This window comes from Ischnura elegans, chromosome 7 (assembly GCF_921293095.1).
Source record: "Ischnura elegans chromosome 7, ioIscEleg1.1, whole genome shotgun sequence".
Classification (NCBI taxonomy): domain Eukaryota; kingdom Metazoa; phylum Arthropoda; class Insecta; order Odonata; family Coenagrionidae; genus Ischnura; species Ischnura elegans.
The window spans coordinates 23,944,597-23,957,872 of record NC_060252.1 but is presented as its reverse complement, the minus strand read 5'-3'; the positions used below and the strand labels follow the sequence as shown (position 1 = coordinate 23,957,872).

The 13,276-nt window shown below is 40.0% G+C and overlaps 2 protein-coding genes across 2 annotated transcripts in view; both read right to left on the bottom strand.

The window, feature by feature from the left end:
• LOC124162036 (kynurenine/alpha-aminoadipate aminotransferase, mitochondrial-like) overlaps positions 1-13,276 on the bottom strand; it is a 357,705-nt gene that overhangs the window by 144,051 nt on the left and 200,378 nt on the right. The window lies entirely within an intron of this gene.
• On the bottom strand, positions 3,104-5,918 carry LOC124162038 (protein ANTAGONIST OF LIKE HETEROCHROMATIN PROTEIN 1-like). The gene is made up of 3 exons (XM_046538368.1): positions 5,784-5,918; positions 5,449-5,653; positions 3,104-3,976 (listed from the first exon to the last, which is right to left on the bottom strand). Exons 1-3 carry the CDS (start codon positions 5,899-5,901, stop codon positions 3,112-3,114), a joined length of 1,188 nt encoding a protein of 395 aa, XP_046394324.1. The 5' UTR covers positions 5,902-5,918; the 3' UTR covers positions 3,104-3,111.

Here is a 13,276-nt window from a genome sequence, read left to right as displayed (position 1 = left end):
GCCTTTTGTTAATAGCAGGCTTATACTGACGCCGAGTCTCTCTCTACCCTCCCTTCACTACGCATCAAAGTGGCAAAAACTAAGTCGGACATTAGCAATTGAGCCATCTCCCAAAGGCTGAAGGAACATAAGATAGCGATGCAACTTCAAAAATGGGACGTGGAAGCGGTCCACGAACGCTCTACCTCCAGCCCGAGGCATAAAGTTAAGTTCCAAGAAACTAGAATTTCGGCTGAGAAGGAGAATTATTATCCGCGCCAGATACGAAATAAAATAAGAATAGTTTAAAGGCCAAATAATTACAATAGAGAGGATGACTACAACCTGATTCATGTTTGGATAGTATTCCTGGCCCAATCTAATGAACACGTTTAACGTCTTCCACTTTCAACTTTCAAACTGGCCCAAAAATGGAACAACGGACGAATATACTCCGACGTAAGACCAAACCAATGTTCTCCCAGTCTCATGATAGCGCTCCCAGTTAGAGAAGTTTGAATGGAAAAGAAATCGGACGCACTATTTAACGGGAGAAACAAACACAGAATAATCGATTCGTTTGAATAGAGAACAGAGTGTTTTTCCGACGTTAAGAGGGGCTTTGACCCTTGAAAGGCGGATAAGTTGTGCACGGTCAACTTTTGGGAAACGTAGGCACTTAGTACGTCCAGCAGCCTCTTCTTATCTACTCCTCTTGTCCCTTCTTATCTTTATAGACCCAAACTCTCTCTCTTTTGAGAGGGCCATTTCATGACTGGCCCTTTTTACCTAAAGTTATCCCGCATCCCATCTGCATGAGCAAAGAACCTGATTTCTAACAGTAAGGTATTTTCCTTCTCGACAACTGAATGTTGTTTTCATATTGCACATGTTGGCTCATAGAGGTCTGTGTTGGTGGTGCCTAGAGATATCATGCAATTACTTTGTTCTATTATTTTATTTATTCCATTCACTATAGTTGTTGGAGGCTCAATTCAAATATGAAGCAGCAATAACGATGTACCCGCATAAAAAATTATAAAGTAATTATCCCTCATAAAATTATACCCATTTTGTTAAATAAACCATTAGGTTGTAAGTGTTGTACCCTCATGTAATTTTTTCTATGTTGTTACCCCTGAAGATGGAATTTTATTAAATTCCGAAACATTGGCAGAGAATGATTTTTAAATCACTTAAAATGGCGACCTACAGCCGATGTTTTAACCGACATACTTACCTCTAACTTTTGTATAAATACGAATTGCAAAGCGTTTAAAGTCACGGATATGGCCATAGTTTTATCTGAAACTTTCTGTCGAAAAAAGTCCCCGCAGTAAGTAGCAACTTTCCATTAAGGTGTCAAATATGTTACAGGTATGAAAGATGTGTATGAATTCGCGTAAATGCCGAGTCTCATTACGTGGAAAATCCACCGTAACCTTCTTTGGCTTATAGTGATCCAAAATGTCCTCTTAATTCCCATTCCTACACATATTTCTCCTCATTTCTCACGTTAGTTTGTTTTTTCGGGGTGCGTCGACAGCAAAGATCATTTCGCACCACAAACGTCCTTATGTAAAACAAATTTTAAGTATTTAATGACAAATTACTAAAGGTACTAATATTTAAAATAAAAAATACGCCTGCATCTGTTTAAATCAGTTTGTTAAAAACGTTTATTTCCTTTAAAAAGGATAACCGTTCCGGAGAATCACCGAGGGTATGATTTAAGATGCCGCTAACTTTGTGCTTGTCTCGAGGGAATGGATATTCATCGCACACCGTGATGATGTGTTTCAAATTCAAATGCTAATCGCATTCTTCACACCAAGGTGGGTTCCTCTCTTCAGTGAAGAGGCATGAGTGTGTGAGGGCAGTGTGCCCTATCTTCAGGCGTGTGCTTAGGACTACTTCTCTCCCGTTACTCCGGATGGAAGAGGGCCATACTGATACTGCCGCTTTTTTTTAGCTCGGAGCTTATTTTTATCAGTCTCACCCCACGAGTTTTGCCATGTATTGTCTAAGAGCCTTCTGTTCGAGTATAGTAGCGGCCTCTTAGCCATGAATGACGCCTTAGTGTACTCGCATAGTGAGGAGGTAAGAGGTGGAAATGGTGATAGAGTTAGGGTGCTCGCATAGTGAAGAGGTAAGAGGTGGAGGTGGAGGTAGAGGTAGAGGTCGCGGTACCTCGAGGTAACACAAATACATTGTGTGTTATGGGCGCGCGCATAGTGAGCAGGTCGAGGTAGAGGTGTACCTCGCGGTTCACCAGGAGGTAGCGCGGGACCGCTTTCAAAGACAAACGACTTTGTCTTTTCGAGCGGTGTACCGCGAGGTTCATCGGGAGGCTTCTCCGTGATTGGTGCGTTCCAGGCCCCCCCTACCACTCTACCCCTCCCCAACCGCTACCCTATTCCACTGGGCGCTACTCCGACACAGTACGCGACGACGTATGCCTACGGTTCTGTATTTTAAAAACCTTTTATAGTGTTGGTTAGTTTTTCTTAATAACTGTGAACGGCAGTAGTAGTGAAATGAAGGAGGAAATAATTATCGCAGTGCAAAGTCGTCCAGCTCTGTGGGACAAAAGAAACAAACACCACCACAACCGTCACGTGTGGGACAAAGAATGGAAGGCTGTAGCAGCCGAATTGAACTGTACAGGTATGTCTAGACTAAATTATACTGGGTGTCCAGCTCTGGCTGTCCGAAACTGTACGGGGTTATTTGTAAGCAAAAAATAAACAAATAAGACAATACAACATGAGATTTGTCTTAAAAAATAAGCCCTTTAAACTTTTCAACAGTCGAAGCTGGAGACCTAATATATTAGCAAATTTCCTGGGACGAGGGTATTTTAAACTATAATATATATGGTAATGTAACTATTTTATAATCCTTATATTATCTATTTTAAAGTACCGTATAAGGAAAAGGCCTGAGTCTATAACATAATAAATATTTAGACAGTGGCACTTCATTTTCATGCAAACACTTGAATGTACTGTAACAAATGTACAAAAAGAATTATTGTAATAGGTTAATATAAGCAAATCAATACAAAAAGTTAGGGTCCAAGATAATTATTTTTGTTAAAAAACAATTTTTACTTTCAATCTCCTTCAGTTTTTACACATTATTCACAAAGTATGCCTTAAAGCAATTTCTGACTTCTTTCGCACGGTTTGAAGCGGAATTTCTGGATCTCCCCAAAGGTTGTAGATTGGCTTCGGCAGGGACAGGCGGGATGTCGGACACACTTGGACCCCAGCCATCTTTATCAATTATGATATTGTGAAGAATGCACGCAGCCTTTATTTGTTGGTCTGCACTCTCCGGGGATGTTTCAATACACCCACTTAAAATCCGCCATTTAGCATATAAAATGCCAAACGCACATTCAATTGTCTTTCTCGCACTAGACAGCCGGGTGTTGTACACATCCTCAGCTTCACCAACTGTTTTTTGTGAGAACGGCTTCATCAAATATTCCCGCAAAGGATACGCCTCATCCGCAATAAAAACATGGGGCACCTTAACATCACTTCGGGGCAAACATTTTTCACCTGGAACGTTTAGTTCCTTCCGTTCCAACAACTTGCCCAAATCCGATGCTTTGAAAGTGCCCCCATCACTTTGCTTGCCATAACCACCTACATCAACAAATAGAAATTTGTAGTGGTCATCTGCCACTCCTTGCAGAACGATCGAAAATGTTTTTTTGTAATTGAAGTACATGGACCCAGAAAGCGCTGGACATTTTATTTTGCAGTGTTTCCCATCGATGGCACCAATGCAGTTTGGAAATTTCCAAACTTCTTCAAACCTCCTAGCCACAGTTTCAAAATCTGAAATTGTCGGAATGGGCATATGCTTTGGTTGAAAGGTGCCCCATAGTAGTTTGCATACATTCCTCACAATTTTTCCCACTGTATTATCCCCCATCCGGAATGAAAACCCAAGAGTCTTATAACTGCTTCCAGTTGCCAAGTACCTGCAATAGAACAACTCAATACAGTATATTTACATCAACACAATCAAAACGTAATAAACCAGTTATTATAAATATCCTATTGTCGATAGACTAATCAATAAACTATTGATATGTTTTGGTAATATGTGTATACTTTCACAGGGTGTCAATTGTGTCGCGGAACACCTCAAGATCTCCGAAATCATTGAAGATGTGGTAATAAAACTTAAGACATTACTAGATAGAAATATAATTTAATAAACTTTTCTTCATGATAAACCCTATGTCGGCTTACGATGAGGCAGCAGAAGATTTATTTATTTATTAAAATAAATTAATTAATAATTTCTGTTACTGTGTATTCCTTATGGAAGAATAGCTTACAGGTTTTTCTTATGTGTACAAGTTGTCACCTATATTCAATTCTTCAATTTGCCATGATTTTTATTTTGTATTTCAGATAAAGATGTGAAGCTAATCTGGAAAAATCTGCGAGATGAATTCCGGAAGCAATATAGCAAAACTCCTAGATCCGGAGATGCAGCTCCAGACTCAACATCATCGTGGAAATTTTTTGATTCTATGCTTTTCCTCCGGGACCAATTCGTTCCGAGGAAATCAACAGGGAACCTGACTGATTTGTCGAACGACACTAACTTTGATGAAGGGCAACTGAACGACGATTTCGTTGAGGAGCAGGTGGATAGCCTTTCCGTGATGGATAAGGAAGAATGGGATCGTGAACTTATACAAATTGACATTCCGGGCACACCTAATCAAAGTGGAAGCAACAATTCGTCGCCTACACCAACACTTACATCAAAGAGAACCACGGAGGAGTACACAAGAACAGGGTACAAAAAACGATTAACAAATCAGGCAAAAATTGGCCAGGAATTAGTAAACATCGAGAAAGAAAAACTAAAATTAAAATTGAACAAAGTGGATGAAGTTAACAAGAATGACGAAGATGTGGGTTTTTTTAACTCTCTACTACCACATGTAAAAACGTTGGACCCAAGAAAAAAAATGATGTTCAGGATGAAAGTTCAAGAATTATTATTCGACATGGCTTATTCACCGGAACAGGAACCATCGTACAAGAACCGTCCCTCAAACCCTGCCATGAGTCACCGGTATGAGTACTACCCTCACACTGAAACCAGTTCATTTGCCCACACTTCCTCTCATACACCGACTCCGCTAACATCACCAGATATTGAGGAACAACACAATGTCCAGAAATTTACTAACATGTAACAAAGTATTTTCAAATAACAAGGTTATCCTCAATTGTATAATGTAATTTCATTTATTACTTTCCTACTATCCTTTGTGTAAACTATTAAATAGTGTATTTCTTCACCTTGAACTAAACATTGTATTACTTAGCACCGAACAAGTATTTAACTGTTTGAAATCAACAATAAATTCATGACTTGATTATTATATATAATATACTTTTATACTGAATGATTAATTACTAATCTTACCTTATTGTTACCACAATCTGTTCTTCAGAGCAGATAGGGTTAATATGGAGGTTACAGTATTTTCTGCAATTATCCAGCTTTGGTGACACATTGGCGCAAATGTATGAAAACGTTTCAGGTGACATCCTCATGTACTCCTGGAATTTGTCAGGGTATTCTTTTATTTGGGAAAACAGATGGTGATATTCTCCCAGATCTTGTCGCACTTGATTAATTGGATGAGCACTGAATTCGCGATTACTAGAAGTACCAATCAGCCACCACTTACATGCTGACGACATTTCGTCGCTGTCATCACTGCTATCGCTAAACATTTAAAAAATGTTACTACTAACCAAATAACTTGTACACTGGATGCCACACAGTGGAAGACTGGCTTGTGTTCGAGGCTGTAGGAAAGCTGCGTGCGCAAACCTCTTTACTATGCGATACTACCTCTACCTCCACCTCCATCTCCACCTCTACCTCTACCTCCACCTCCACCTCTTACCTCTTCACTATGCGAGCACCCTTAGAGGTCGCGGTACCTCGAGGTAACACAAATACATTGTTTGTTACGGGCGCGCGCATATTGAGCAGGTCGAGATAGAGGTGTACCTCGCGGTTCACCAGGAGGTCGCGCGGGACCGCTTTCAAAGACAAACGAGTTTGTCTTTCGGGCGGTGTGTCGCGAGGTGTATCGGAAGGCTTCTCCGTGATTGGTGCGTTCAAGGCCCGTTTCATGTGACATCCTAGCGTTTTCCTGAAAATTTTCTGGGTAATACTTAAGTTGCAAATATAGATGGTGATATTCTCCCAGATCTTGTCGCGCTTGATACATGGGATGAGCATTGAAGTCGCGATTACTTAACGACCAATCAGCCACCATTTACATGCTGATGACATGTCGTCACCTTCACCGCGACTATCGCTTAACATAGTAAAAATGTTACAACTAACCAAATAACCATTATACTTGATGCCACGCGGTGAAATACTGGATTGTGGTCGAGGCTATGGGACAGCTGCGTGCGTAAACCTCTTTACTATGCGATACTACTCTACCTTCACCTCAATCTCCATCTCTACCTCTATCTCCACCTTTACCTCGACCTCCTCACTATGCGAGTACCTTTAGCAAGGGACTCAACCTGTATTATAGCTCAATGTAAGGGAAATAAATTTTCAATATTAATAAACAGCACATTTACTAGCTCACCAATGCATACGCAGCAATACGTTCGAAGTAATAGACCAATCAGCAATGAAACAAAGCGTTATGAGACGGAACGTAATGGGTTTATCCCTGTGCCCATTTTGAAAACGAAGTATCCCTATTTCTATGCGACATTCGAACATTAATGCCAAGTGTGCTGCATCTCCACAGGATACGCGTGGCATAAGAAATTATCGAAATCTGATCCAGAAATGAAGCAGTATCCGTAGCCCGAAATGCCCAAGTTATCAGCACGAATGTACGAACTAAATTATTTTGACTTGTAAGGCATTTTAATGAAATGCAGTTAATTAAATGTGAGAAAAATATTCTGTGTCTCTTACCACCTTTTTTTGGTCATCAAATTGTTATTATTATCTTGGGATACATGATAAAAAATTATCAAAAATAAAAAAAATATTTTTTCATATATTTATGCTTAATTTTTTCTCTAAAAGGTTTGATTCGAAGAATTATCCAGATCCATTTTGTTGAGATAGAAATATTTTTCTAAAGAGACTCGACTCTATAGTTATAAAATATTTTGTTCCTTTTTAAAATCACATAATTCCTGGATGTTGTGAGATAGTGTATTAGTAAACGCAAAACGGAATCCCGTAAATATTGCTCTTGTTCAGTTTCTTCAATATGCTTCCTTTTCGTCGACTTATTATATTTTTATTCTCAAATGTACCCATTTTCCTTTGACAGTAACTGTAGAATCCAGTTTTTCACAGGAAATCAAAGTACATGCACAATTGAAACTGCTGTTATCTCAATCTGCCACATCTAATAACGCACTGGCAGCACATTACTGCCTTAAAAAATTATACATATATATTTTAGCCTTAATTTCCCGAAGTAATTCAACTTTGGGTAACTTTCGCTATTTCATTTTCCCTCTTTATCGATCGCACACCTCAGCAATCACATAAGAAAAACAGAATTAAAATTAATTTACAGCTGATTGAAATCTATGATACACTGCCCTGAATTGCTTTCGCTAATTTATCTCAGAGCTTCCCTTAGACATAACCGTCTACATTTCATACTCCATACGCCTGTTCCTAGATTATCCCCTGATAATAAATTAATAGAATGCCGCATCTTTTCCCTACTTAACTTGTGCATCGGTAATAAGTCAACATTTATCCCTTATTTCTCTCTGCATACTCATTCATCATACTTGCAATGACTTCCTTTCTATGAGACAACTACATCTACGCAAAACATCTTACATTTCAACATAATTTACCCTTGGCGTTCCCTCAGCAATGCTGTACACTTGCTTGTGTATTTTGATGGTTTTAATATGCATACTTGTTGTATTTGTGTTTTGTTTAATTTATTTTAAGTTTATGGATAAATAAGAAACAATTTCTCAGGAAATTTCTAGGGACCTCCAAGAAATTGAAGGCTTGTGCGAAACTTCTGCGTAAATCTGGTTTCTGTTCTGGACAAAGGAGTCGGTCAGACATTTTCCCCATGTGCGTTGCATCACACCTTTCTCCTGGATCACTTTCCCTTCGGAGGCCATTTTTCTTCCCCACCCCCTCTCATTCCCCCACCCCACCTCCCCTCTCCCGATCGTTGAATGTGTTCACGGGGCAATAAAATGGGGCCGGGCCGCTCCATTCGAACGCACGATAGGTCGAGAGTGCTGGCGCTTCGAGAGGGCGCGGAGAAATCGAAAAGTCGAATGGGGAGGGGAATTCTTCGTTTTTTTCGTTTCACTTTTGTTTTTTTTTTGGGCAAGATAAACCACCACTGCGTGTGTACTTGTTCCTCAGATAGTAAATCACCAACGCGCGGTAAAAATGAATAAAAAAAAGTTTTTTTTCAGGAGGGATTACGCGGGTGGGGAAATAAATCTATCGTCGCCCCATAATTCTTCCCGGTCATAACTTTGCGATCGACAGAGGGAGCTCTCCATTTTTTTTCATTTTTTACTCACCTCCTATCCAATCCACATGACCAGCTTTGAATTGTTACGCCTGGTGGGCCAAAAAATACCTTTTCGCGGTGGATTTCTTGCCGACTAATAATATTCTGCTTGCTTACCTCCTCTCTCAGAAGAGCGAAAAACATTTTGCAGACGTGTATCCGATTCACAATAATTGCTGAGGGTAAAAATTCCCATCTACTGGGAATGAAGCCACGGAACTTTGACATTGTAATACCACAACCTTTTCATCATTTAGTACCAGGATACTCAGTAATGATGCGTTAAGGTGGTGTTATTTTCCGTGATTTCCTTAGAACACCATAAAGATTATGCACACTTGCAACTTTGAGGAAATTATATTTAGACAATTTTATCTTTTCCATGCCTTCCGAAGTTAATTATACCTTGTTTTTCCTGTGTACAGTAACCTTTTTGTCATCGGTTAGAGCGAAATAATTTAAACTATATCTTAAGGAAAATGTATTTTTGAGAAGCAACTGTGATGCTAATTCATAACCTTTAATTTAATATCTAGTTACTGCGATTGCTCAATAGGATAACAAGGATTGATAATGGAACATAAATATATTTTTTCACATTGTGCTCGCTGAGCCTAACCTGTCGTAGGCAATAAGTGGAAATTCAAATTGTTCTAGAATAGTATTGCGGTAAGTGGTATTTCTTCCTACAATATATAATCAGTTATCGATGATTTTTCAAAAAATATTTTCACAACAATTCACTGAAATAAGTTAACGAGCTTAAATAATTCAATCTCATCGTACCTCAACCACATAGGTCAACGAAAATATGTATAAAAAAGTTATGAAGCGGATTCTTTTAGAATATTCCAGTTGGATTGGCAATGGGATGGCCATATTCTAAAAATCCCAACTATCCCTTTAAATACATCTACATGCTACTTCTAAAGCTGTAATAATAGGAATTTGTGGCGGGGGATGTCAGGATATCAGCCGAATAAAAATAATTCTTACTTCTTAAATGGATAGATAAAAGGAATGAGATTATTACGTTTCTAAAAAAATGAAGAATTATTTCTTCAAGCCTGATGCAGCATTAAATTATTCGATAATCTATTCTGATATTCACGGGAGAAATTTTTATTCGCAGTCAAAATTAAAACTTTAAAATATAGGTGCTCGACCCATCTTTCATTTTTACCCTTCCTATTTGCATTCATTCTGCATTTCAAATAAATTTAATCGACTATGAGACATATTACACCATATTTTGGGGACAATGCTTGAATTTTTCATATTCCCTATATCGTGCCACGTATTCCCTAGGCTATAACTTAACTATTGCACAGAATGCCGGTTGCTAAGGTGATGGGCACCCGAGTGAACCCGTGACATTTGGCCCCACTCAATTGTGGTGGGTGGGGGGGTGCGTCTCCCATCCCCCTCCCAACATCGCTCGTTAATGTTCCACGAGAATTCCTCACCTGACCGCCGCCGCTTCATCCCATCATATCGATCCTTATCTCTGCTGACCTTCGCCCTCGACCGCGCCCTCCCTCACGCCCTGCACCAGCCAGTGTCCAATTCAATCCGAAGTCTCATCCTCCCTCAGTCAATCCACCAAGGGGACAGTTGGTAAAAATTATTAAAGGCTGTTCTACTAGGGTGGGCCGAAAAATTAATTTTTGCGGGATCGAACTGGCCCTATTTGGGAAAGTTGTCTACTTTTACCAGGATCTCAGATATAGATATTGAAATAATATATGATATTTACTACAGCTAAAAGTTTAATAGAGAAAAAATCATCCGCCTTGACCGGGATTCGAACCCGGATCCCCCGATTACTGGTCGAGTGCTTCAGCCAGTTAAGCCACGATTAAATTGCATTTATTTTCGAGATGGATATTCAGTGTTATTTAAAAGTTCATTTCGTTATTTTTAAAGGCTAAAAAGACATTAAAAAAAGACATTAGAACAATTGGAACATTTAGAAGGAAGCTGATGCCTTTCGGTAGTCTATTGCTCAAGGTCCTCTCTGCATACAGCTGTCACTGCCCTGGTATGCTCCCACATCAAGGGTACGTCGAGCAATCAGGGCGACGTCCAGTCACTTCACTCACTTCCTCGGCTCCAAGAGTCGCAGGAGCCAGGGTCGTGTCGACGGTGGAGCGCCGCTGAGCAGCATTGAGAGACCCCCGCCCACGTCCCCACCATGCAGTCTTAGATAAACAAATTTGGATATCAAGGTGGAAAGGATTTTATTTTTATAGGAAGGGAAAAGTCGAAAAGTCTCTCCTCTTGATGGAAAGGGCAGACGCCTCGGTCCATCTTCCATGATTATCTGCATTCTTTCTTCGGTATGTAGTTTCACAAAAACCATTCTTCTGTTAAAACCAAATTGGATTCCGTAGATATCTTCATCAACGAGGCCCAGGGTTTACGTTAATAAAATGTAGACATCCAGTGGTGAGGGAAAATCGTCCTTTTCCTCCGTCGTGAGAAGAAGGGTGCTTCGTCATTCGGTCGCCATGGTTAGGACTGGGCGCCTGAGCGGGGGCCGAAGGAGTGCCAGCGAAAGAGGTCTCGCTCGCCGGTCGAGCTTTCGCGGTCCCGTCAAACAAGAGCTCGTGAGCTGTTGTTTGACAAGAACTGTTGAGCATATGATGCCACAAGCAGTCCAAATCGTGCGCACAGCGCCACAGCCGGAGAGCAAGCAACGATATATTTTTTCTCTGTGGATCTTTCGCACGATTGTGCATTGCGGGTGACTCCCGTATAAGTTATCACCGTGGCTAGTCCCGGTATACCTACTTTAAAAAATGTTTAATAGTTTGAGAAAATTCAGGCTGAATTTGGATCTATATGAATAAGAAATCACTATAATAAAGCCCATTTTGGCAATGCTCAATCATTAGTGTAATTGTCAGCATTAGATTAATGAATACCAAAGTTTATATAAAGAATCTTAAGGCTTTACGTTGCGAGAGAATGATAAAACAATTTTGAATGATTGCAGCCCGCATATCTAAAATTGCACGTGGCATCGCTTCACCTTTTTCCTTTTGAAATCCGTACATGCGGTAAATTAACTACTTTTTTAAATATTTACCCTTTAAAAATGTCTCAACAATCCCTCAGAAGGAATTTATTTCCGTAATGAAACCTAAAACATCGTTAATTTTTAAATTAACTGACACCGATATATGTGCCCAAAGTTCTAGGCTCTGAAAACCGTTTTAAGGGTTGAAAACTATTTTAAGAATAGGCCAAGTGAGGAGACCATTCCTCAATAGGAGGAGACCCCTTATAGCTGAGAATATAACTGTAAATATCAGAAAGAAGTTTATTAGGACTAATAACATTTGGAGCATGCTTCCTTATGGCAGAGAGGCACGGACGATAACAGCAGCGGAGATGTCAAGGTTGGAAAAGTTACGATATTTGATGCTACATTAAAATTTTGAATACCAAATGGACACGTTGTGTGATTGTCGCGGAAATTATAAGAATAGTAGGAGAGAAGAGAAGTCTTTCGAAAAGCTTCGGTCGAAGATGGGACAAATTAATCGGCCATATTGTGAGAAACTATTGAATTATTGAAAAATATCGTGTAAGGACAGGTGGATGGGAAGGTAGACCACGGATGAAAAGCTGTTAAACAGGTGACGATGGATATAAAGCAGAATATTAACTAGGCGTTAAAAGATAAGCCGATGGGAGATTTGAGTGAAAAGCTGTGTCAAACCATTCTTGGGACTGATGACTCTTGATGATGACAGTGACCAAAGCCAATCATGCTGGTGCTGGAGATGTTTGGGTTGCTAACGCCCCCTCGAACCTTGCTCGGATTTTAGTTGAACTTTAACTTGGAGAATGATCGAAGCCAACAAGAAACATGTTGCGTAAACATTGTCGTTATCAAGATAGCGGGAAATGTGGCCATGTTAGTAGGCGGTTTCGATTTATTTACCGGGACCGGCCACGGTGATAACTTTCACGAAGTCACCCGCAATGCACAGTTTATGCAAAAAATACACTGAGGAAAAATCATTCGCCTTGACCGGGATTCGAACCCAGATCCCTCGATTTCCGACCGAGTGCTTTAGCCAGTTAAACTACCGAGGCGTAGTTTCCATATTTTTCCAATAAACTCCAAATGACATCATAAAATTAGGTGAAGGAATATCAAAGTCATATAATAAAGTAAAATAAAGTAAATTAAATAGTAAAGAGAGCTAATTTTAAAGCTACTGTCTGCGTCTACCCCGGTTACGGATGGTGCGTCGACCTCTACACATTGAGGTTTGCTGCGGTATGAGCGAGTTAATTTGTCGAATAAGCTGTCGGGGACAGAAAACGACGGTAATCCGAAGTGGTATGGATCTATCCCTGGAAAATGTAGGCCTTCTAAATGACACATTAAGCCTATGAAGATACCGTGACTTGGCGATGGGAGGCCGTCAACAATTATGCCTCTCGTCATACGGGAGAGAGGGCAGCAGCTCTTCTTCATACGAGTCAAGATGGAGACCACGGCAGTCAGTACAGCGACACTCATTTCACTTCAGGCGTGGCAACATAAACTTTAACGGCTGCAGTTGTGATGTGGAAGGCAAGGGGAAACCACCACATTATTATCCCTAGGGATCGAAAAATTTCTACTCATTTTCATGTTACTTTATGAGTGAAAGAGAAGAAATGCGTAGT